The following is a 27,159-nucleotide window of genomic DNA, read 5'->3' as shown; positions in this document are numbered from 1 at the left end:
CAGGGATTTTGCTTTCTGACGAGCACTGAAAATTTTTAATCATGACTGAATTCTGGTTGATTTCTGCTCCCGGGGAGAAGACGTGCCAACAAACATGGGAAAAGTTGCTGGCGGCAACCACGAAGAGTAACAATCTGTCTACCAACTCAAAATTCAACATTCCGGACTTAAAGGTATAAATTCAAACTTTTAAATATAAAGCAAAACAAAAATCCTACCCAATGTTGTCTGGAGCCATGAATGTTGTAATTCATATTTTTTTATTTATTTTTTTATTTTTTTTAAATTGGCCTAACTTTACATCTGTGATTCATATTGGAAATAAGTAACCGTTTTATGCACATACGTCATGTGGGCTAGTCAGCCTTCTTATTCATTTGGAAAAATAAATAGGAACTTGGATATGGTGTGTGTGTGTGTGTGTGTGTGTGTGTATATATAATATATATATGTATATGTGTGTGTGTATATATTTTTTATTTTATTTTATATAAATAAAGGTTAATTAAAAGAGTGCACCTAGCCAGAGTAATATGTAAATTGAAAGATACATTCTATTTCAAATCGGGGAAGAAGCCTGTATGCTCTAGTAGGAGGTATCTAGATTGTCTTGGTTGCTAACATTCTCTCATTCATTCCAGAGTGACTATGTTTTCATGTAATAAATAAGGAAGGATTGTTGGGTAGTATGTCCTACTAATATACCCATTACATGGGGTGTTGTGAGAATATAAAAGCCACTGTTTATGACGCTCTCTGGTGCTGTCCCAGCACAATAATTGTATTATGTCCAACACTCTGCTGTTTCTTGCAAATACTCCCCTTCACCCCTCAATTCAGCCTAATTTCAGGTCATATTTGCCAGTTAATGTCCTGAATGGGGGAAACTGACATTCTCTGCAGCTGCTTATAGATGTTAATATCAACTGCAGGTGAAGGTGTAGCATGTACATTTCTATAACTGCCAAGGTTGAGAAGTATAAAATCAGGAAGGGGGAGGGCAAGGTCAGAGTAAGGGCTTGTCATTGATGCAGTTTGCCATGGTCCAAAACTACCTACTTAGAATCACCTGCAGGGCTTGCTCACATTGGCTGATCACTTACAAAGCACTGCTGAATCACTCTCACATGAATTGGGAGCATAGAACAAAAAAGCTAGATATAGAAGTGAAGGGGTCCTAAACTGGGAATGTAGTGAGGTATGGAGTTGATCTTCATTAACCCCTTCACTACCAAACACTTTTTGATTAACTAATGCCAGAATAATATTTATTTGAAGCTTGGGGATATATAGCTAGCATGTAAACATATCATAACTGCAATTTTATGTATGGATTGCTTTGCAGACAAACTTAAAAAAAAAAAAAAAAAAAAAGAGAAAATTATGTAAATTTACACTTAAAAAAATAATAATAATAATAATAATAATTTATTTGGGAAACTAAAAGCTTTAAACAGTATATAGTGTCCTTTATCTTGCAATATTTAATACTGGGTCTGAAATGTTGCTCTAATAGCAAAAATACTATATATATATATATATATATATATATATATACCGTATTTTTCGCTCCATAAGACGCACCTCACCATAAGACGCACCTAGTTTTTAGAGGAAGAAACCCAGAAAAAAAATATTCTGAACAAACTGTCCCATAGTGTTTCTTACTATGGGACAGTTTGTACAGAATATTTTTTTTCTCCCCTGTCCCATAGTCTTCTCCTCTCTCCCATAGTCTTCACTCCCCCCCTCCCCATAGTCTTCACCCACCCCCTCCCCATAGTCTTCACCCACCCCCTCCCCATAGACTTCATCCCCCCCCGTCCCCATAGACTTCATCCCCCCCGTCCCCATAGACTTCATCCCCCCCCGTCCCCATAGACTTCATCCCCCCCCGTCCCCATAGACTTCACCCCCCCCCTCCCCATAGATAAATCTGCCTTCATAAGAAGCCTCCAGATGTGCCCAGATATTGATATTACAACTATGCAAATGTCATATTGTATTGACGGTGTAAGATAATTTCAATTTTAGTCAGTGGTCACACCAAAAAGCAGTAATCCATTGTTTTTTTTTTTTTTTTAACAATTACTGATATTTGTTTTGATTTTGAGCCCTTTCACTACTTTACAATGCATTAAATATTTGGTATCTCCTTAATATACCATTAGATTTAGACTATTCCTTTAATATACCATAACCCCATCAACCATTTACTACACATTTTCAAAGTTAATAAAATATTAAATAAGTTTTTATTACAAATGAAAATGCATTAGCATTCTTCTCTCCCATACTGTCCCCCTCCCCTTGTCCCATAATTACTTACCTGTCTTGTAGCGTTGGCCGGCAGCACAGGGCGCACCGCGGTAGTGGAACTTGAATTTCATGTTCCGGTTTCCGGCGGAATTCTGTATCCAAATCACCTGTAAATCTTCTGTGTGTGTTTTTTTTTTTTCTCCTGGCCAAAATTAATTCACCTGTTGAAAACCTGAAGTGGAAGTGCGTTCCACCACATGCTTACGTGCGTTCCACTCATTAATTGCCAAATAATCTGGAAGCCAATATGGCTGTGCGTTCCGGAGTGTCCAATGGCGTTGTCTCTTCTGGTGTTGGCTAGGAGAATAGCAAGACAAACGCTTAGAAAATAAATAAGTAAATCGTGATATGTATCTACTAAAGAAATATAATGTTATTCCCATGTCATGGTTTTCTTTATCCAAAATGGACACCTTAATTATTCATGATGTAATGTTAGATAAAGTATATAAAAATAATTTATGAGAAATACTTATTTTTATTTTTATTATATTATATTTTTTCTTTCTTTGTGATGTTTACTAGATCACAAAAAACATTCAATTTTAAAGTGACAGGTGCACTATATAAACGGAATTATAATTACAAATATATCTTTTGAATTTCACCAAGTTCTTAAAATATAAAAATTATAACAAAAATTAATATAATATATATATAATAACCACACATACCTATCCTTTATAATATGTTTATATCTTAATTGATACATAATTTAGCATGGTATAGTATCTAATATCCTCATTTGAAGGTTATAATGAGAATTACTCTCTCTCTGTCTCTCTCTCATATAGTGGTATAAGGGAAATTTATTACTGTAAAATTACAAAAAACAAACTGAACTGAAATGGTTTAACCCCAAAGTTTGCCTCCAACGCCAGACCTCACTTTCCTTAGCCGCATCTGGCTTCTTTAATTGATTTTTCAGGAAGCATGGAGTGCTGCCCGGCATTGGTGCTGCTGAATGGCTAGAGTGGTCATGAACTGAGAGCTACTGATTGATTTAGAGTGTCAGCTGACTGCTCCAACCATTTAGCGGCACTCTGCGCTACCTTAAAGTTCATTGAAGAAGCCGGATGCAGCTGGGGAAAGGGAGACACAGCGCTGGAGGCAACCTTTTGGGGTTAAACCATTTGAGAAGAAAGTGCTTCAACATTTTGAAGTTATGGTGCCCGGTGTGTTTCTGCTCATCTCTCACTACTAGGGAGCATCCTAGTTTTTTGTTTTTTTTTAAACGGGTTGTAAAATATACATACTCTACTTGTTTTATAGTGATAATAATTAAAAGATGCTTGTCTGTCATTTGCTACTAGAAATGTAACTATTTTTGAAGGAGCCACATTTTCTTTTCCGTTTTATACTAATCGCTGCTTTCATGGTTATATTATGTATGTTGGTTTTATCGGGGCATATTTGTGCATTAATGACTTCTCTCTCCTTTGAAATCTTCAGGTTGGCACTCTGGATGTGCTAGTTGGGCTGTCTGATGAACTTGCAAAACTAGATTCATTTGTAGAAGGGTAAGAATACTGTCTAAACATTGAATTTGTACATGAACAGTAGTTCTCGCCCCAACACCCCATACACACATTCTTTATTAACTCCAGTGTTCCTCATCCTGAAATGTCTGGTTAGGCATACATAGTGTATTTATATTTTTATACAAATTGGCTCACATTTTAAAATACATACAATGGTGGATCACACGTCTAGATGTGTAAGCCTGGAGCCAAATACGATCATATGGCTCCAATGAGTTGCGCAGTGGGACTTTTCAATAGAATGTCCCCGTCCGTCTTCTATGCACTCCTGTAGTTCCCAGACAACATAGGAATAAAGCTGACTAAATGGGATTTCTTCACGAAGAGCTTTTATTCAGGGTATACAATAAAAAATGAAAATATAAAAAAAACATGGACTGTAATAGATCCAAAGTCCAATATAGCCAAATGGCTAATAATGTCTCTCAATGACTGAAACGCGTTTCGCCCCTATTGGGGGCTTCCTCAGTCGGTAGTGGTGTGTCCGAGCTTCTTAGCTTCCTTTTCTGTTGTCTCTTTCGTCTACTTCCGGGTTTCGTTGTCGCATATTTGGAACACAATGTGCGTTCCAATTCAGGCGCCATGCGTTTCATTTCCGGGTTACGTTACCTGCGTCTACTCAGGCGCATAGCTGACGTCACTGGAACGCATAACGCATGCGTTCCATTTTGGAATTACTCCGTTTTTTTTTTCTATCTGTAATCTTAATGAATGGACAACAACTCTAGATATAATCTCTAGGATAAAATAATAACAATAAACCTCATTAAAGGAAAAAGAGAGAAGAAACTTCAATAGTGTTAATTATGTAAAAAACATTTAATATAAGCATCAATATGATCTATTTCACTCTCCATTGTGTTTAAAATGAACAGATATATGGGGGGCGGAGCCTAGCTGCGAACCAGAGCGGCCACACTTTTCCCGAGCTCTGCAATAAGTTGCCCTAAAAGGCTGTTTTAGAGGGGCTGTCTGGCACACAAAAAGGCTACAAACCTTCCCCAACGCACCTTAACCGATATGGGTCGGAAAAATAAGAAACCCAGGGCGGACAAAGACATACCTAGCCGGGACATCGGTGAGATGCTCCGCAGTACACAGAAGGCCGCATGGGACAAGATGGCGTCCCTCGAGGAGGGATCTTCATACTCTTCAGACGATTTTTTCGCTGAGCCGGAGGAGGGTGCTGCCCTCAGATTACACACGGCTTCCAGGCCACGTAAGCTAGAATACAGGGAGCCGGTCACCGCCGCTCAGCTAAAAGCAATGCTAGCGGAGCTCTGCACCAATATAGCAGGAGATATGACTCACTTTAAAACAACCGTGGAAGGCGCAACAACGAAAATTGCCCAGCTGGAGGTGGCACACAGCACCCACGACTCTAGGCTATCCACAGTGGAGAAGAGGGTCGCAGAACTAGAGCAGCTCCACCTCAACACCACAAGCAGGCTTGATGCCGTAGCGGATATGCGGAGACGGTATAACCTCAGGTTTAGGGGTGTACCTGAGGCACTGGGGATATTGGACTTACCTCATTTCCTGCGGCGATTTCTAGCAGCATATATGCCACACAAACAGGCAAAGGCAATAAACCTCGACGGTGTGTTCCGCATCCGAAAACCTGCGGGCGCACCGCCATCCGCAACACCGGATCTCATTGTCAGATTCCAATCAATGCAGGACAAGGCCCTACTCCTTACAGCAGTAAGAGGGAAGACTCCGATATCGTTTGAAGGAGCCCCACTGCAGATATTTCCGGACCTCACCAGGAACACACTGGCCTGGCGCCACTCTCTGCGCCCACATCTGCAGCTCATGCGAGCGAACGACATCCCTTATCGTTGGGGTCTTCCAAGAACCCTTCGGTTCCAGGCACAGGGGGAAACATATAGTGTGGGCAGTCCTCAGGAACTCTAAGACCAACTGAGCAAGCTGGGACTCCTCAACCCGAGCGCAACTACTAGTTCAGGACTAGCTCGCATAGACCCGGCTAAGATCCTGGAATTCACACCCCGTTTGGCTCAAGTCCCATCGGCATCCAGAGACTTAACTTGACTCCCAAGGCCGTGACCGATTGGCAGGAAGACACCCTAGCCACGACAGCCTCCCATCATACCGGGACTTACATAGTAACACCACCGAACTGTACCTATTATCTACTGATGTTTTCCTTTGATTGTTCGGCTCTTTGCTTCCTTATTTCTCAAATGTGTTTAATTTTTTTTTTTTTTTTTATTTATTTCCGTTCTTTCATCTTTTATGACCTGGTAAATCACAGATGTGCCAAACTCCGTTGTACAATACAGTCACATACCTGCATACAGATAGCTTGGAGACCTGACCAGACAGTTCCCTAATGCTTTGTTCATCGCCATAGGCGACCTACTCCCCCACCCCTTCCAGTTAGACCCTACCGGGCTCACGGTCCACTTCTCTTTATACTACTACACATGGGAGGCGTTGCCCCCGTAAGTGGTGGACACACGCCAAGACTTCATAATTGTCACTAGCCCACTATAAGGGGTAACACTATATGATCTCTTAGAAGTTCACCTTCCTTTATATTAAAACCCCTCATCCCACACTTCCACGCATGTCACAAACTTACTCATCTCTCAGTCTTTGCCATTGTCAGTCAAGCTAAATATTGTCAACGATACTATGTTTATCCCTTTTTATCTCTCCTCTGTGACCTGTGGCTTATACTTTCTTGTACGAGTAATGTGTGGCATGAAAGAAATAAAGAATTAAAAAAAAAAAATTTGTAAAAAATGAACAGATATATAAAAATGTATAGGTGGATGAATGTATCTTTTGATCCCAACCTCCTCCATTAATTGATGGTGAAGGAGATATAGGAAAACGTGTATAACGATATAATGAAAAAGTGCAAAAGGGCATACACTCGTTACCAAATGATAAAAGAATTTTAAAAAAGTGGCATATCTCAAAATCTAAATTGAGGCCGTGCGGTACCAATGTATTAAACTTATAAATGAACTTCATTTCCTCTGTTCCTTTTTTTTATTGTAATTTCCCCCTCTCCAATCTTTTTTTTTTTTAATTTTTTTTTTTTAAAATCTTTATTTTTGACGTGCATATATGTAATACAAGCTGGCTAGAGGTGCCCCAAAAGCAGTCCTCTGGCTTATCCCACGTAAAACATGTGGGGCACATGAATAACAAGCACAATTTTTGTGTTTTTATCAGGCTTAAACAATTGAATTTAAACATAGCTTGTGAGTATAGTTAGGTTAGATCGTTGCAATAAACATGCTATAAGTCATCTTATCAGTGTAGTAATGTGTCATTAGTAATAGAGACATGCTATAGCTTCAGTGTTCAGGATAACACGTTTAGTAACATCGATTACAGTGAGACAGTATGCAGTATCACGGTATTGGAGCCTGCAGGATCATAGTTCGCTTCAGGTACATACAATATTCTATGGTAGCTCAGTAGCCGGGGCAACTCATAGTTCGCCAACAGCATATGCGGTTTTATAGAGAGGGGAGTCTGTGAGGCAGGATAAACCAGTGCCCAGAGAGTCAGTGCGGTTGTTCAGGAATCCACTCCGGGGCCCGGGAGAGGTGTCTGTGCCTCACCTTGTGGGATCATCCGTGGTCAGCCGATGCCTGCCCTGCTGGGCTGTTGGTGCTGATCGCGAATCTCTGGGGTGCTATGTGCATTCGTGCGACATGGTAGGTGCCCCTCCAGAGTTGGCCATTGTAGGTGAGTAGTTTCAATGGTCTGCGTGGAGTCCCTTGGTGCGGGCTTAGCGTGATGCTCCGCTTTAGCCCTGGAGTGCAGAGTGGTTGCATGCTGGCCTGAGGGTCTGTACTTGGGTATGTTGCTTGGGCTTTGGGGTTGCCCAGCGGTCTCGTTCCTGTGTGTGTTGGAGCGGGTGCGTGCACCCGGGTCGCTTAGATCCCTTTTCCGCCATTGCGGTCGTCGCTTGCGTGGCTGAATGGCCGCTTTGAAGGCCTGCAGCGGGAGCCCATAATAGCGCCGGCGGGTTGCAGGACGAATCCATGAGGCCACCAGGCAGATTGCTTGTCGGTATGGCATTCCGCCGCCACATAGCATCTTGCATAGGCTTGAGCAAAGCCGGTCAAGGGCCTTCAGGGAGTTAGAGTGTGACACTAGCTTGGCGGCCATCTTGGAAGAGCTCTGGCTGTCTCGTGTCTCTGCTGGCTATGTAACCTTGGTTGCTCGATTGCAGCTTCACCGAGGTTAGTGTTATCCTAATGGAGTCCGGGATAACCCCCACCGGACCACATGGGGGGGTACAGGGCCCTAGTCGCTCTTCTGGTGTGCCAGGTCCGGTCGGAGGATCGGCCGCCTCCCCCGCCAGGCCCCGGCGCCGGCCTCGAGTGTCGCTTGTCGACTGCCGCAAGTCCGCTCCAGGTCCCTAGTTGCTTCTAGGTATGCCCAGGAGCCTCCGGTCATAAATTATTAGCCTGAAAGGGCTGTCAAGCAGTGGGTTTGGGCAATAATTAGAGTTGTGGTCCGGAGCTGATGCGTGCAGTGTCCGCTTAGCTTGGCGGTCAGGCCCCGCCCCCCCTCTCCAATCTTTTTTTTATGAGTTTTATGGGACAAAAGAACATGTTTTCTGGGTTTTGATGGTGATATTTTTTTAAATGGTTAGAGACACTATGGGTCTCCAGTCCATTTTTAATATTCCGTACATGTTCTGAGATCCTAGTATGGATACATCTGATGGTCCGGCCTATATAGAGCAAGTTGCAGGGGCATTTTAGTACATATGTAACACCTTTCGAGAAACATGTAAGTTGGTCCTTAATAGTAAAATCCCTACCAATATATTCTTGAATATCAGTAAGGTGCCTTTTTTTACTTTTAGTAGACCTACACGCCAAGCAGGTGCCACAACCATAGTACCCGCTTTTCTGATTCAAAAAATGTTTAATAGTTGCTGGGCCTTCACTACTCTGAACTAGTGATTTCTTCAGGTTTGCTGCACCTCTATATATAATTTGAGGTTGTGCTGGTAAAATCTCTTAAAATTGGGTCATCTCTCAAGATATGCCAGTACTTATTAATGGCTTTCCTAATTTTTTTGTTTTTACCATTAAAATTACATATAAAGGGAATTTTCTGAGTATATGTTTGTTGTATATTTTTAGGTTTATAAGTTAATAATTCTTGTCTTGATGTATTTTTAACTTCTTCCATCGCTGTACTCAATCTATTTTCTTCGTATCCCTTTTCTAGAAACTGTTCTTTTATTCTCATTGCTTATTTTATGTAATCCTCATCATTGGTGCAATTTCGTCTGATTCTCAGAAATTGGCCTTTGGGTGCATTGTTTAACCATGGTTTATGATGGCAGCTATTTCTTTCAATGTATCCATTAGCATCTACCGCTTTAAAGAAATTTTTGGTTCTGACCTGATCATTTTGTATAAAAACATGAAGATCTAAAAAATTAATATCCGTCTCACTATGAGTGGTAGTAAGTATAATGCCCCACTCATTGTCATTTAAAAAAAATTCGAACATTTCTAAAAGTTCAACAGAACCATTCCAAATAAAAAAAATGTCATCGATGTAACGGCGATAGCACACCACACTCGACACCCAGGGATGCATGGAGAATACAAAGTGTTCCTCCCAATACGCCATAAACAGATTAGCGTAACTGGGTGCGAATTTGGTGCCCATCGCCGTTCCTCTGATCTGGAGATAAAAAGTGTTGTTGTACCAAACAAAATTGTTTATTAAAATAAGGTAAATACCTTCTAAAATAAACTATTTGTTCTTCTTTAAAATCTGCTTTAGTTAAAAAAATATTTTACAGCTCTAATGCCTATATCGTGGGGAATAATACTATACAATGACGTGACATCACTAGTAACTAAACGATAGTTACTGCTCCATTGGATAGTATTCAAGACTTGCAAAATATGGATTGTATCTTTTAGATGTGATATATGTTACGGACCATTTCAGCAGACAAGGGGTTAAAATCCGTTTTTAGGCGATATGCCCCTTTCTGAGAGACAGGCACAGCTACTGCAGAACACCAAACTCCCGAACTGGATACAAAATAGCACTCCAAACTGGAACCTCACGAATAGCTGCTAGCAGACGAACAGGAAAAGCATACATCAGCTTACACTCCTGGCAATCAGTCTCCAACAGCATACAGTGAATCCCCCCAATAACGAGACAAGGCTCCGTGTTGAGGGTCAAGCAGTGGTCTGAGGTGCTGGCACACCCAGCCTGGTTTTTATTAGTCTTTTCAAATACAGGACCGCCCACAGGGAGGTATAAAACAACCAATCACATATCCGTTACATCACACATATTCCCTCCCCTTTTCCTGAGAGGAAACTCAATTATACATACAGTTAAACATACTTTCTACCCAACTTTCATAACTCTAAAACCATACATCACATTCACATAAAAACATATCACATTCAATCAATTCAGGGGAACAACATATTAAAAAAATGGCTGCTTATATTGCGAATTTTGTTCCCTACCCAATGGTTCTTCCTTATCGTGAATGAATTTTTTCAGACATAAAATCCTCATAAATGTATTCATGTCAACAAAAAAATTCAAATTTGTCCAATTCCGCTGTGGGTGCAAATTTGAGACCTTTTTTAAGGACCTTTACCCCCTCTTCAGCAAATCTCTGGGAGGTGGTGCCCGATAATGTCGAGATCTTTCAAAATCCTGCGTGTATTGATAATCATTTGGATTTTTCTGTTTAGGTTCCCCTCGTGGTCTCCACCACTCCATATCTCTATTCCAATATTGTTTTGCTGAACCAGTATGTGTTCTTTTGGGAAATCTAATGTTACCTGTTTTATAAAGGGAGAATTATTTCACGATAAGGAAGAACCATTGGATAGGGAACAAAATTTGCAATATAAGCAGACACAATTAAAAGAGAAATCCCTTTTTTTCCCCAGACACATGGTCTCCGATGAAATGAACACTTTTGAGACCATGGTCATGGGAGAAATTAAGAAGGAAAAAAAACTTAATAGATTCCAACAGAATATGTCAATACGGGAAAAAAATACTTTAAAAAAATTACAAAAGAACGAAAGTTTGGTCATTAAACCGGACGATAAGGGAGGTGGGGTCGTAATTTTGTCCAAAATTAAGTATATGGAGGAATCTGAACGAATCCTTTCGGATAATACGACATATCAGAAACTCAACTCCAATCCTACAGAAAAAGTGAAAGATCTATTCGATAAATCATTCAAAAGGGATTAGAGAAAGAGATATTAACAGAAAAAGAAGGGAAATATTTACGGATAACACATCCAAAGATTCCAGTCTTTTATTACTTGCCTAAAGTACATAAAAGTTTAGTTAATCCACCAGGCCACCCCATCATATCAGGGATTGACTCTATATCTTCTAGGGTCTCTGAATATATTGACACCTTATTGCAGCCCCTAGTGGTAAAAAATATATCACATCTAAAAGATACAATCCATATTTTGCAAGTCTTGAATACTATCCAATGGAGCAGTAACTATCGTTTAGTTACTAGTGATGTCACATCATTGTATAGTATTATTCCCCACGATATAGGCATTAGAGCTGTAAAATATTTTTTAACTAAAGCAGATTTTAAAGAAGAACAAATAGTTTATTTTAGAAGGTATTTACCTTATTTTAATAAACAATTTTGTTTGGTACAACAACACTTTTTATCTCCAGATCAGAGGAACGGCGATGGGCCCCAAATCCGCACCCAGTTACGCTAATCTGTTTATGGCGTATTGGGAGGAACACTTTGTATTCTCCATGCATCCCTGGGTGTCGAGTGTGGTGTGCTATCGCCGTTACATCGATGACATTTTTTTTATTTGGAATGGTTCTGTTGAACTTTTAGAAATGTTCGAATTTTTTTTAAATGACAATGAGTGGGGCATTATACTTACTACCACTCATAGTGAGACGGATATTAATTTTTTAGATCTTCATGTTTTTATACAAAATGATCAGGTCAGAACCAAAAATTTCTTTAAAGCGGTAGATGCTAATGGATACATTGAAAGAAATAGCTGCCATCATAAACCATGGTTAAACAATGCACCCAAAGGCCAATTTCTGAGAATCAGACGAAATTGCACCAATGATGAGGATTACATAAAATAAGCAATGAGAATAAAAGAACAGTTTCTAGAAAAGGGATACGAAGAAAATAGATTGAGTACAGCGATGGAAGAAGTTAAAAATACATCAAGACAAGAATGATTAACTTATAAACCTAAAAATATACAACAAACATATACTCAGAAAATTCCCTTTATATGTAATTTTAATGGTAAAAACAAAAAAATTAGGAAAGCCATTAATAAGTACTGGCATATCTTGAGAGATGACCCAATTTTAAGAGATTTTACCAGCACAACCTCAAATTATATATAGAGGTGCAGCAAACCTGAAGAAATCACTAGTTCAGAGTAGTGAAGGCCCAGCAACTATTAAACATTTTTTGAATCAGAAAAGCGGGTACTATGGTTGTGGCACCTGCTTGGCGTGTAGGTCTACTAAAAGTAAAAAAAGGCACCTTACTGATATTCAAGAATATATTGGTAGGGATTTTAGTATTCAGGACCAACTTACATGTTTCTCGAAAGGTGTTATATATGTACTAAAATGCCCCTGCAACTTGCTCTATATAGGCCGGACCATCAGATGTATCCATACTAGGATCTCAGAACATGTACGGAATATTAAAAATGGAGGTTGGGATCAAAAGATACATTCATCCACGTATACATTTTTATATATCTGTTCATTTTAAACACAATGGAGAGTGCAATATATTATCATATTGATGCTTATATTAAATGTTTTTAATATTTTTTTACATAATTAACACTATTGAAGTTTCTTCTCTCTTTTTCCTTTAATGATGTTCATTGTTATTATTTTATCCTAGAGATTATATCTAGTTGTTGTCCATTCATTAAGATTACAGATAAAAAAAAAACTGAGTAATTCCAAAATGGAACGCATGCGTCATGCGCCATGCGTTCCAGTGACGTCAGCTATGCGCCAGAGTCGACGCAGGTAACGTAACCCGGAAATGAAACGCATGGCGCCTGAATTAGAACGCACATTGCGTTCCAAATATGCGACAACGAAACCCGGAAGTAGACGAAAGAGACAACATAAAAGAAAGCTAAGAAGCTCAGACACACCACTACCGACTGAGGAAGCCCCCAATAGGGGCAAAACGCGTTTCGGTCATTGAGAGACATTATTAGCCATTTGGCTATATTGGACTTTGGATCTATTACAGTCCATGTTTTTTTATATTTTCATTTTTTATTGTATACCCTGAATAAAAGCTCTTCGTGAAGAAATCCCATTTAGTCAGCTTTATTCCTATGCTGTCTGGGAACTACAGGAGTACTTAGAAGACGGACGAGACATTCTGTTGAAAAGTCCCACTGCGCAACTCATTGGAGCCATATGATAGTATTTGGCTCCAGGCTTATACATCTAGACGTGTGATCCACCATTGTATGTATTTTACTTTTGTATTTGTTAGAGTGGTCTAAGCCAGTTCCCACTCAAGTGGTTTATAGCATTCTTTGCTATCACACTTATTCACTTTTGTCACTGTATACATTTCGTATTTATGGCTCACATTTTAAATGCATGAAACACTGGAAATTCAAATATTAGTATTTTTTCCTATTCTTTTTAGTATTTATATTTTTAATACATTGCTTAATTAAATTACTAGTTTGGAATGTCCTTTCAAGGTGGGTTAGTACATTTAAAAAAGTTGGTTTTAAGGATAAAAAGCCAACTAGGTCAGAGGTATCAATTAACTCACAATTGCTGGTGTGTTAAATTTTTTTTTTTTTAAAAATAACACGTTGCAGCATGTGGTTCAATCCAAGAGGTGTCCCATTTTTTACCAGCTCACTTAAAGAAAAAAGAAAAACAAAAAAGACCCTGTTTAGCAAGTAACTGTGGCATTTATTAAGTGCTTTGTATTTTTGTAATCAAAATATCTACTCTAATTGTTGTTGCAATTATCTGCCAGAGAACATTACTGTAACGTGTGAAGTCATCTTGCAAAATCTTTACAAGTGTTAAATAGTTTGTTGCATAAAATGTGAATGAAACCAAAGTTTGCATCATTGCTGTACAGGGGCAAAATATGATGGCTGTTTGTAAGTGCCATGAGCAGAAGGATAATTTGGTAAAAATGGGAGCCTCGTACACAGAATTGAACTGATATATTCTGCTCCAAACTGATGTTTACAGGCTATGCATTTAACTTCTCTATCAAAAATTTGGATTACAAAAGCAGATTGGAAGACACACACAAATGTCTCACACAACACCCTCTTTTATTTTCTCTTTAACACTTGCACATGCTAGAAGTAGACTAACTTGGCATGATTATAAAAAAACTAAACACGGTTTGCTCACTCTCCTCCCTGACCCCACCCTTGCCGGATAACTGTTTACTTGTATACAAATTTAAAAGAACATATTTCTAATAACCTCTATTTTTATTTTATTTTTCCTTCTAGAACGGTGAAGAAAGTGGCTCAGTACATGGCTGATGTTTTGGAGGATAGCAGAGATAAGGTTCAGGAGAACCTTTTGGCCAGTGGAGGTATGCAAAGTTGAAAGGAATACCATATATATGATACTCTGATGCTATTTGTGCCCTTAAAAAAATAAATGTTTTCTTACCTGAGTAAGGCAGCAGCACCCACCTATATGGAATACCATGTACTCCAGTTAAAACCATGAAACCTGAATACATGCTCACTTTTTCAGTTTGCATTATGACTAAGATACATTCTTAAAGCTCAATACTAAATACCATAATCTGCTAAGAGCATATGTACATACTTGATGGGTTCATGATCTGTGATCTCATGATCTATAGGGACACTATAGTCACCCAGACCACTTCAGCTCATTGAAGTGCAGTGACCCTGCATTGTTAATTATTGCAATTTCTGAAACACTGCAAATTACCTTGCAGGGTAAAGACTGCCTCTAGTGGCTGTCAGTCGGCCAGCAGAGGCACTTCCTGGTGATTAGGCAGACTTTTGCATCATCAAACGTCACCCAAACACCCATAGGAAAACATTGCAGCAATGCTTTCCTATGGTGGAGACCTAATGTGCTTGCGGCGTTCGATGTGCATAAGTGTCCCCGTCGTGTGACATCGGATCGGGCTGAGCTCCGACCCAGCGCCGAGGGACATTAGCGCTGGAATTGGCCAAGTGCAGTTGTTTTTTTTGGTTTTCACCCTTACACTGGTAGTGGGGGTGCGTGGGAGCACTAGAGTATCCCTTTAAAAGCAATAGCTAAGTAATTAATGGAAGTTGTCTTTTACTATGTAAGAAGACCAGAGGAACTAGCTGTAAGCCTTTGTTAATGGAAAAATATAGTATAAAACTAAACTTTTTTTTAATATATATACAAAAATGAAAAAAAGAATGTATGATAAAAGTGGAGACAATCTCAAAAGTTGCCACTAGGTGGAGACAACACCTAATGGTGCTAAATAAGCATGATATACATATTAACAATTAGAAATTTGCTCTGTAATGTAAGGATAGATAAATATCAACTCACTAAATCTGCTGTAGTTTGCTACAATATTAGTATACTATGTTACAATATGTCTTTGGGATGCAAACCAAAACGGTAACTAAATGGTTACTATGTTATGCCGGGTTGAATCCTCGGCGATGTGAAAATTCAAACAGTACTGCAGCTGCGAAGTGATGTAACGAGTGAGGTCCTGGTGAGTCTTTTACTATATATCAGGCATAGGCAACCTTTGGCACTCCAGATGTTTTGGACTACACCTCCCATGATGTTTTGCCAGCACTATGGGTGTAAGGTCATGATGGGGGTGTAGTCCACAACATGTGGAGTGCTGAAGGTTGCCTACCCCTGCTATGTATCATTTTATGCCATTACAAATTAAGATCCTGTGTTTTATAGCCCCTATAGAGATAATCTGGCAGAAAATATGTATGAAACAGTAGAAGGTAAATAATTAGGGACGGTTGAATATTTACTAAAATTATGAAGTGTATGAAGTGAATGACCTTCCTATGAATATACATTTATTTCAATGTGCGTTAAAGGTTAGTGCTCTTCTCTCACATCCTGATCTTCCTTCCATTTTTTTCTTCTTTCTTTTCTTAGTTGATTTGGTGACATACATTACCAGGTTCCAGTGGGATATGGCAAAGTATCCAATTAAACAGTCCTTAAAGAACATTGCTGAAATAATTGCAAAAGTAAGATCTATATTAAAGTGATCTGTACGTTTGTCGTCATCTCTTTTTTCCAATACAAAACGTCAATAAGAAAGTACACTCAGAGTGCAAAATAAGTAAATACCGAACATGCAAAATTGCAATGTTCCTCTGATTCGGAAGGTAATTCATCAGTACAGGAAAATGTAAAAACATGAATAATAGTGCAGACTTAAAAATAAAGAACAAAAAAAAAATTAAAATGTGTATAGAATTAACTAAAAATAACATTGGTACATGCACATCCCTTCTCTTTCCACAGGCTGGTACATATTTAAAAAGTCTATAATTTCTTCCTTATGTATGGAGTGCTACATATAGAGCCAAGGTTGGGCTCTATGGTTTGTAAGTTGCCATAACATCCAGTCCTCTTAGTTTAAGTATATTAATTTGTATACACATTTCAATTTCTTTGGTTTATTTCTTTTTCTTCAGTTTGTTTTTCACTCTGCACTCTTATTGTACCCATTTTTTGTTTTTCATCTCCTTTTTATATATTGATGAATTTTCCTTCGAATTACTGTTTGGTATTGTGTATTTTAGAGTTGGATCTGTGAAGGGATAACATTAAAGTGTTTGCACTGCTCATAATTAACATGTATGCATTGTTTTAGGAGCGCCTTTTATTCACTTGCTGTTAGTTATGGGCCATCTAGCCTACAAAACTTGTATTTATTTGTTGTTTAGAGAAGTCTTCTAGTCAAAGGGAACAGATAAAACACTTAAAAAAAATAAAATAAAAATGTAGGCTTTCATAAAATGATCAAAGTAACTTTTTTTTTTTAACTTTCATACCAGACACAGAGGAAAACATAACCCAATTTGTTTAACCCCTTAAGGACACATGACGTGTGTGACATGTCATGATTTCCTTTTATTCCCGAAGTTTGGTCCTTAAGGGGTTAAAAAAAAAATTAAAAAAAAATTTGGTTTTCCAAAAGTTGATTTTACTAGTTAATTTTATTTGCGTATTAACCAAAATAAACATATGTTGCAGTAAGATTACAGAATTTCCCTTTATCTAAAGCAGCATTTAAAATAAAAAAAAAAAAATTTGAATCTTTTTAAAACTATCAAAGGTATTAATATGGTTAGTTTTATACCATTACTGATTTTAGTTTCCATAGATTTAACGGGTTTGTTGAATTTCTGACTTTATCTCCAAAATTGCCTTGTTAGTCACACATATTAAAGGGACACACCAAACAGGATTATCACTACAATGTTTTAAAGCGTTCTGATGTACTACTATGATTGGACTAAAACTAGGGCTTCCCTGTTACCACAGATGTCTAATTCTCACCATCTTCATTTTGCTTTCCATTTCAGGGCGTAACCCAGATTGATAATGACCTTAAAGCAAGAGCCTCTGCTTATAATAACCTGAAAGGAAATCTTCAGAATCTCGAAAGAAAAAATGCGTAAAGTTTCCTTTTATAGGCAATCTGTTTTGTCTCATTTCCCCTCTTTCTCTTCCAATCTCCCATTGTCATCATATATATTTATTATTGCATGCCATAAATAGTCACTGTGATAAGAAAAAACACACAAAACATGTATACAATACTGTTACAAAGAAAAGTCTTTATTTTTGGCCTTATAGATGTGTATTGCTAACACTTTAGTGTTCATGTAATGTACATAAAATGCAAATACATTTTTTGGTATCGCCTACTTCTAAAAATAAATTGGGCACAAATTTAGAAAAGAACTATACGGTTTACGTTCTGTAAATGTTCTAATGCTTTTTTTCTTTTCACCAATTGTAGGGGAAGTTTAGTAACTAGAAGCTTAGCTGAAATTGTGAAAAAAGATGACTTTGTGCTGGAATCTGAATATCTGGTCACTCTTTTGGTGGTTGTACCAAAGTAAGTATACTTGGATATTTTCTTTCAGCTTTACTACGTGTTAATACTCTGATGTTAAATTTGTGTAGAGTTGAGTTTATGGCTTTAATTTTGTCACAAAATAGAAGGAATCCCAAAAACCAGATCTGATTTCACAACAGCGAGTTCTATAATCTATGTTACTGGTGCTTAGAGTGGCTGACTTTAAAGTATGAATGGTCAGAGAGAGCCAAGGTCAAGGGTAGGAGAAAACAGAGTAAACGGTAGACAAGCCAAATATCAGGATTGCTGATAGCAGACTAAGCGAATAACACGCAAAGGTCAGTATCCGAAAGTCAGAATAATCACACACATGTTTTGGGGTTAAACAAAAACCATACAGCTTGGATTTAAGTAGTGGACTCTTTATTACTATTGGGCCATCTCATAGGAGAGCGCCAGAAGACTCGAGGATGGCAGATTGCCAAATTCGCGTCATGCTCTTGGTCTTTAACGCACGCCAAATAGTCATTCAGGACGCATTATTTGGGCATGACTGCAAATAAATACACATACTACCGGTGTGTGGTGTCAGAGACCCTGGAGGTGCCCTGTAAATTTGTAGACATTTAAGAGGAACTGCCACTAATTTTTGTTTGTACCAGTTATATTTTTATTCACCCCAGTAAAAGACCATTATACTCGCATGTGAAATGTTCAGCACAGTAAATAAAACTCACCTATCTTGACCTTCCCCACGCCCCTCCAACATATGATTTCACTGATGGAAACAGATTGACCGAAAACAAGGTGAAGGAGCCAATGGACTCATTGCATTATAGGCATTAGATTTTGCTGAAGTAGCTATGATGCACAATGTTATGACCATTAATTCTTGGTGCATAGAGACCTAATTGAAGTTGTTCTCTATTTTGTTTTAACAGATTAAACTACAATGACTGGGTTAAACAATATGAAACACTTTCCGAGATGGTGGTTCCACGTTCTAGCAAGTGAGTTGCATTTCAAATTGTTCTGGTAAAAAAAAAAAAAAAAAAGGTAAATGACTGACGAGACAGAAGTACCAAGGAAAAGGCTTTTGATTTGTTTATTTTTGGTGGTTTGGATTTCAAGAGGGAAAGAGACAGAGAAAATAAAGTATTTTCTTCTGAAATATCTTATGGCACCATGGCAAAAATTGACATAATTTAAATATAATTTTTGGTTTTACGTTTGCATTTAAAACATTGAGGCCACACTGCTCATTTTACCGGTCTTTCTGCCTGGAATCTTGAACGTCCATGGCGCATCCAAAAAGCGTCCCTTTAGGTCAAAAGTGGTTTTAGACCAGCTAGAAAAACGCGATCGTGAATTAGAATCACTTGCAGAATTAAGTAATAGTGATTCATGGGAAAATTCGTCATCAGACACTAAAAGTGACGACAGCGAAGATTTTGCGACTGTGCTCAGTGATGTGCAAACTTGGTGCTCTATTGACTGTGGTACGCATCAGGCAGCGCCCCCAAGATTCCCATTTGGTGGAGCATCTGGTATGAAAGTAGACGTTGAACACAACAACGCCCTGGCTTACTTACAATTATTTCTGACCGATAAGGTTATTGAAAAAATAGTTACGGAGACAAACCGGTACAAAGAGCAACAATTAGCTACTCTGCATCGGACATTGTCAAGAAGCAGAAAGTGGGAACCAGTGACCAAAGATGACATTTGGAAATTCTGGGACTAATAATACTTCACGGAGTGGTATTGGACAACCAATAAATTACTTGCCACTCCATCTTTGGTACGGTCATGTTAGCGTAAAGCATGCCGCCAATGTTTGGCAATAAAAAGCTGAAGACTGGCGAAATGGTTGCCTGGCAAAATAATGGCACTGTGATGGCATGACAAAAAAGATGTGTGCCTAATGAGTACAGTTCGTAATACATCCACTGTTATGGTACGTCTGAAAGATGGGAAAGAAATCATGAAGCCCCAAGTAGTGTTAGACTACAATAACATCGTGGGAGGTGTCAATAGAGCTGATATTCTACCCAGCAATGAGGAAACCGCAAAAGAAGTACTTCAAGAAGATCTTCAGGCATCTTCTTTAACAAAGCTTGTGGAATGCCTACATTCTGTTTAAAAAAAGTGACAAGCCTGTGATTCATTCTGACTTCATTTGGAAAGTTGCTGAACGTATCTTTGTGAACCACCAAACACCATCAATGGCTGTGAATAAAGCTGGATGTTGTGCTGTTGGCATTGTCAACCCGGAACGCCTGACTGGTCATCACTTCATGGACTACATCCCATCAACCGATAAGTCAGCACCTGCAATGATGTGTGTGGTTTGTTGCTCGAAGCGAGATGGCAGTGGAAAGAAAATCAGTAAGGAAACCAGGTTCCATTGTCCGGATTGTAACGTTGGACTTTGTGCAGTCCCATGTTTCAAATTTTTTCATACCCAGGATGTTTACTAAACTAAAATGCAGTGTCTGGTATTTCAGTGACTAGTAATATTGGACCCTTGTTTGGACAAATTTCAGTATTTTTGGTTTGATTACATTATTCTTTAAATTTGTTATATAATATATTATATTATATTTTATGATTTTGTGTTTCAAACTTTGTCATACCCATGATGTCTACTAAACTCTTATTTGGACAGATTTAAGTGAGTTATTCCTAAGAATTACAAGCCTACAATAAGAAACAACAAATTTCCATACAAAACAATGTACCGCTTTAACATTAAAAAAAATATGACAGAATCAGACCGCCAGAGAGGTTAAACAGAATGTGCAATAAAAGATTTAAAACATTAGTTCTCTCTTTACAGAATTTGTTTTGGAAAGCTCTGCAAACCACATACAGGGATGTGTTGCTAGGGCTGCAGAAACAAAATTATATAACTCCCTTTAACCATTCCAAAAATGGAACGGTAGTTATAATGCTCCACCACTAGTTTGTCGTCAACATGCCTTCGTGTTCAGCGATCAGTAAATGTCATCAATCCTACTCTCCTGTCATTACTAATATAACCCTACCGTTAGAGTAAAAAAGTAAAAGCTAGGAAAAATAGAGTAATTGGCTCTTGGAGCAGTTAAGTGCAAGATATACAGTCACGGGAAAAAGAAAATACACCATTTTTTTAATTCTATGGTTTTACACATCAGGACATACTAATATGTTTCTTAGCAGGTCTTAAAATTGGGTAAATACAACTTCATTTAAACAACACATAACCTATTTCACCGTGTCATGATTAATTTAACAAAAAACTGCTTCCATACTGCAAACAGGTGCTGCTAATCAAATGCCCTCGATTAATTGATTATCAGCAAGTTTGACCATCTCTTTACAAGCTGATGTTTTAGCAGTCTGCTGGTCTAGAGCATTCAGGTGTGTTAACACAGTGCCAAGGAGGAAAGACAGCAATTGTTCCTGCCCATTAATCTGGGAAGGGTTATAAGGCCATTTCCAAACAATTTAAAGTTAATCATAATACTTTCTTTTATCCATGGCTATAGCAGTGTCAAAATATAAATGTGGCCAATAAAAGAACGGCATATCAACCGGCAAAAAGAGACCCAGGGATTTAAATCAATACCCGCCTTTTATTGTATTGTAACTAAAACGTTATTATCCTTTTAAAACGTTTCAATACGATGTGTAAGGCATAATGTTACTTATTAGAGATAACATGCTATTTCTCTTTTTTTTTTTTTTTTTTAACAGTGTTCTATCCGAAGACCAGGACTGTTATCTCTGCAATGTTACTTTGTTCAGGAAAGCTGTAGATGACTTCCGACATAAAGCCAGAGAAAATAAGTAAGATCACTGTGTGCATCCAAGAAAGGACGTTATTATTGGATGTTTGCACCCAGTTAAATTGATTTGTACTTTATTGTAGATTTATTGTTCGCGATTTCCAGTACAATGAAGAGGAAATGAAAGCCGATAAGGAAGAAATGAACAGACTCTCCACTGATAAGAAGAAACAGTTTGTAAGAATCTGTAAACACAATGTTTTATAGGTTTACACACTGCCTAGCTCACCCTAGTAGACATTTCTACTACAGACCTGCATTTCTGTCCATTTGCTAAAAATATCAGTTATTAACATAAGTTGTCCATAAGTATCCGTGGCAGACTAGGCTGTACAAGACCAAATACAAACCTTGTATACCACTTCTAAACAGTCAACATTAATCAGTTGTGGGCAATGTACTAGCAATAGGGCAACCAAGATGGTCTTTCTAAAGGGAATCTGTTGAAGAAACTGTATACTACAATGCTGCATTAATCATATCTGATTTTGCCACAGACATTTCATGTAAATTAGTGGGATTTCTAACCAGTGTAACATTGCTTCACGGGCTTTCTAGTGCTTTAAGTTATGGACGTACAAGAGACTTTGTCCTAATTTGGGTTTCTTGATAGACCTGCATTGAGCCCTGGATTGTTAAAATGCCCCCTTGGGAACTACAATCAGGGATACTCTGCATATCCAGAGAACAATCAAGACTCCATCTCTCCGTATTCAGGGTTTTCCTTCTATAATAACCTGCAATTGCACTTTGTGTTGCCTTTTAATATTTACACTGCATATTACTATGGAGTTGATGTTTCATCAATGCATACTGTGTCCCAATATATTTCAGAATGCCAAACCAAATTGGAATCATTGGTTCTCAATTTCTTATCTATTCCCTTAGTTTATCACTTAGAGCTATCATGTAACTACTTTTATTATTTAATATTTACATACTTTTATGTATATTAAAATGGTAACTAAGGGAACTTTATATAATATGCCATGAGACACTACTTTAAACATCCCCTGCTTTTGGAAACTGAGAAAGAAATAACCGAACATACATAGATAAACATTGTGGTTTTCCGATCAACGCAAAGATGAGTGAACTAGGACATACACTGTTAGTCGGCTTAACTTAAAAGGACCCTCTGGCCACCAATATAACTTTTTAATGTATTTGATGTGTTTTGGCCTCATTAATGTGCTCTGTGGGCTTGGCAAATAAGGGCAGGCTTATGGTGTAGCAACCTGTAAAACCTTTTTTTAAATGCAAAAACTATAAAGATTTGAGCATCGAAAAAATACAGCATACGAATGAGGCCAAAATCTATCAAATGCATTAAAGTTGTATTGGTCCTCGGAATGTCATTTTAAAGGCAAATACAGTACTAGGATGTAGTATTTACAGTGGCTCTGTCGCTTGCAATCTCCCTTTTTGCGCAACTTTAAAAAAATAAACAAAAAAATAGCCCGTTTAGCTGGAATTACCACTTGAAGATCTGCCAGTGGTTGATTGTGGACAATAAAAAAAAACAAACACAAAAATCTAAATTTAAATAATAAAAAAGGTGAGTGATAAAATTGTTACACAGATCATACAAAAGTATAAAAGTAACACCCTGAATAAATACATAATGCAAATGCTTTCCATTGCTGTTCCAACAGGGGATACAATACAAGAAACCTATCAAATAAAAAGCAAAAAAAAACACAATAACTGTAACACTGATAAGATGATCAATATAGTATAGAAGTACTGTGTGAGAAAGCTTTAAATGAGCTAAAATGGTGGTGACTGAGGTTTTGCATCATATATCGCCAATGTCCACCTGCACCTCCTTCGTAAGTTTTCCTTTAATGGAGTATATAAAGGAAATATTGCAGGATGTTTTTGTACTATAAACCACTGCAATTTATTGCACTTATCTTTAAAATGAAATTGAAAGCATGTCACAAATAAAGCAAACTACCAACAACTTCCTGGCATCTGTTACCTTGTCCCAATATTTTTGTTGGCCGGTGATGTTCATGACATGCTTTTTAGTATAGTAAGATTAAGTGCAATAATTATTTTTATTTTTTTTCTTATGTGTTCCATTAAGGTGCACTTGGGAGGGAGGATGAATCATTACTAATCCATTGCGAAATAAATCCGTGATTGCTTTAGTAATAAGAACCCTTTAACCATCATTTTAACGAATTCAAAACCTTGAGTTTGTCACTTTCATGAGTGACATACTACTTGTCTATAGTGAATGTTTTTAGTGTTGCTCTATTGTTTGTGTTTCATGTCTTCGGTTTGTTAAACTTCTATATATTTTCTATTTACTGATTACAGAATAAAGTCAGCACTCAGACAAACTTTATTTGCAGAATAGTCCACAGTTTTCTACGGTCCATGTAAGGCTGTAGTCTTTTGTTTTATTTAAAAAAAAAAAAAAAAAAAAAAGAGCAACCAACCTGTTGACAGATTGAAAACAATATCCAAATATTGTCAGTTTTTGGACATGTATTAGGATATTGCATATTGCAGAGCTACTTTTATGCTTAATTTCCAGCTCAAAATACAAATTGATCACAGCCAATTCTCAGTTCAAGTTTGCAACATGTGTCAATATTAAAACTTTTTGTTGTCCCCAGGGCCCCTTAGTTCGATGGCTCAAAGTCAATTTCAGTGAAGCTTTCATTGCTTGGATCCATGTTAAAGCTTTGCGGGTGTTTGTGGAATCTGTTTTAAGGTAAGTACTGATTCCCCAATGAGTTCATGAAACACTTGTGTATATACTGTTTAATATAAAAGTAATTACAGGAACTGGATACAATAATACCTTTTTAGTATATACCCTTGTATCATTCATACAAAGATTTAGATTAAGTTTGCTTAGGTTAATATTGTCAAACATGTTAATCAAAACATTTACTGTTCTGTTTAATATATCCAGCCCGTCTGCCTAGCTTTTCAGCTATATACAATAATTATGTATAACAACATTTTTACTGTTAGGTATGGCTTACCGGTCAACTTCCAAGCAATGCTGCTTCAACCCAATAAGAAGACCATGAAAAAACTGAGGGAGGTTTTATATGACCTGTACAAACACTTGGACAGCAGTGCTGCATCCATAATTGATGTGAGTAATTAATGTTTTGCTATGTACATACGGTTAGTATAATTCCTTCATAGCATATCCATGAACGTTGAAAGCCTTCAAATTGGTGTTAAAAAAAAAAAAAAAAAAGAGGGTGGGCATTCAATTTAAATAATATGTCTGCAAGCAGATCCCAAGAGGGGGATAGCTCCCTCAGCGTTACTAACAGCTAGAAAGCCTGCACAAACTTAGAGCACTGTAGAAGCACTTCTCCATGTGTAGAATTCCACGCAGTTGCCTCGTTCAGGCACAAGTGAGATAGTTGTAAACATGCTGTGCTTTTGGGGGCGTTGCTCTTTCTCTTAAAGAGCAATACTGCATAGATGTTAAAACTATGCTGTTTACACTACATAACTAGATGGCAAAGGGCCTGAGACAACTAAAAGTGAATGCAGTTGGCTGTAACTTGTGCTCAACATTCTTTCTAGTCATTCTTTGGATTGAATGCATTTCCTATTCTGCCACTTCTAGTAATGTAGTTGGATACTGCATTAGGGGTGTTTTAAGAGAACGCCAGCTGGAATTTGCCTAACCGGGCTTAAAAAGCATAGCTACTGATTGTACCTGTTTTTTAAAATGTGATATTTATTTCCCATGCAGGCTCCAATGGATATTCCAGGATTAAACCTCAGCCAGCAAGAGTACTACCCATATGTATACTACAAAATTGATTGCAACATGCTTGATTTTAAGTAAAATAAAGCTGTAGTTGTATTGTTGGATCAGAAATGAGTATGAAGTACAGCAACACCCTGAACCCTGTGCTTGCTCCTCATTTCCTCTCCCAAGGTGATTTCCCCTGTAGTTGTCATTTGCTACTTATTTTCTCCCTTATTTTAAAAACCGTTCTATAAATATATTGTTGCTTTTAATCAATGAGATATTTAAATGTCTACTGAGCAAATCAGAATTTATGTATAAAGAGATATATTTAAAGTCCTGCGGTGCAAGAGCATATGGTCGGGCATTGCCGAGCTATTGCTGACAGACCAATCAGCACATAGGGTTATATTTAACACTTCATTCCTCATTTGTACGGTGATCAGCATTGAGTTGACTTGTTACCACTGCTCCTTTTAGATCTTGTTTACAAGGGGTCATGGTGTAATTGTTTTATGCCATTCCATTCACTGTATTTAGTTCATAAATGGTGTTTAAATGTGAAGTTGTGATGTTAAGTCCATGTAATATTTAACTTATGTGCTTTCTGAATGTTTCATAAAGATCCTAGAGCACTGTTGGTACACACAGGAAGAATTAAATGTACCTGTGCAAACAACCTGCGTGTGAAGTTATTTCCTTCAATTTTTGTTACTTTAGAAGTGATTTTGAATGTGTTTACAGTAGAGGATCAAAACCTATACATCTGGGAAAGTTTGATCTGCTGGAACTAGATGTGTTGGGGGAATTGATGGCCATACTAACATGACCTTAGAGTCTAAATAACATGGAGTATAAATAGACATGATCATGAGGCTGAAGCTCAAATATTTTGGCCATATAATGAGGGCAGGATTCTCTAGAGTAGACTCTGATGCTGGGAAAGATTGAAGGCACACAAAGAAGGGGACGACAGACGGAGATGGATAGATTAGGTCACTGAAGCCACGAACATAAAGTTGCTCGAATTCAGAGGGGCAGTGACTAACAGATGTACCTTGCGTGCTATGGTCCATATGGTCACGACTGAATGACTAAACAACATAAATACACAAACTTGGATTGGTTTACACAAAGGGGAAGGCCAACGAAGGAAATATGTTATTACAAAAGAAAATAAACACACACTTTCAATCAAATACCAAGGCCTCCTTGCAGACTAATCCTCTTCTGGTGACATAACCTCCCTTTACTTAATAGATTAGGATTGGCTGGTGGAGATCTTGGGTCTCCTAGGCTGCATAGTGAAACTCTGTATATTACATACTCTAAGCACCATAATCACTTCAAAACACTGAGCTGGTCATGGTGCTTGGAATAATATTTTAATTTTTTTTTTGAAATTACAAAAATACTGATCATTTTACAGATAGCTCTGGAATTGGGACTTGGTGTTTCTGAACTATCACATTTTCCTGGAAAAATTAGGCGGACCTGTGTTTGATCTGATCTTGTATTACATCAATTAATAAAAAAACTTAACGTAATAACAAAATGTTACCTGGGAAGATAAATGTTAAACAG

The 27,159-nt window shown here is 37.8% G+C and overlaps 1 protein-coding gene across 1 annotated transcript; it reads left to right on the top strand.

The window, feature by feature from the left end:
- ATP6V1C1 (ATPase H+ transporting V1 subunit C1) lies at positions 1–26,254 on the top strand. Its single transcript, XM_063451181.1, has 12 exons — positions 1–173; positions 3,772–3,839; positions 14,420–14,505; positions 16,065–16,159; positions 17,507–17,598; positions 17,947–18,045; positions 18,948–19,016; positions 21,745–21,837; positions 21,920–22,013; positions 24,467–24,564; positions 24,831–24,957; positions 25,576–26,254. The coding sequence occupies exons 1-12, from the start codon at positions 42–44 to the stop codon at positions 25,669–25,671; spliced, it is 1,149 nt and encodes a 382-aa protein (XP_063307251.1). The 5' UTR covers positions 1–41; the 3' UTR covers positions 25,672–26,254.
- The last annotated feature ends 905 nt before the right edge of the window (positions 26,255–27,159 follow it).

This window comes from Pelobates fuscus, chromosome 4 (genome assembly GCF_036172605.1).
Source record: "Pelobates fuscus isolate aPelFus1 chromosome 4, aPelFus1.pri, whole genome shotgun sequence".
NCBI lineage: Eukaryota > Metazoa > Chordata > Amphibia > Anura > Pelobatidae > Pelobates > Pelobates fuscus.
The sequence above is the reverse complement of the archived record's forward strand: the minus strand, read 5'-3'. Positions and strand labels throughout refer to the sequence as shown.

Coding starts and splice junctions, on each gene's coding strand:
- ATP6V1C1 (XM_063451181.1), top strand. CDS start 42: ATGACTGAATTCTGGTTGATTTCTGCTCCCGGGGAGAAGACGTGCCAA. Junction 16,160..17,506: donor TTGCTGAAATAATTGCAAAA/GTAAGATCTATA, acceptor TTTCCATTTCAG/GGCGTAACCCAGATTGATAA. Junction 22,014..24,466: donor CTGATAAGAAGAAACAGTTT/GTAAGAATCTGT, acceptor TGTTGTCCCCAG/GGCCCCTTAGTTCGATGGCT.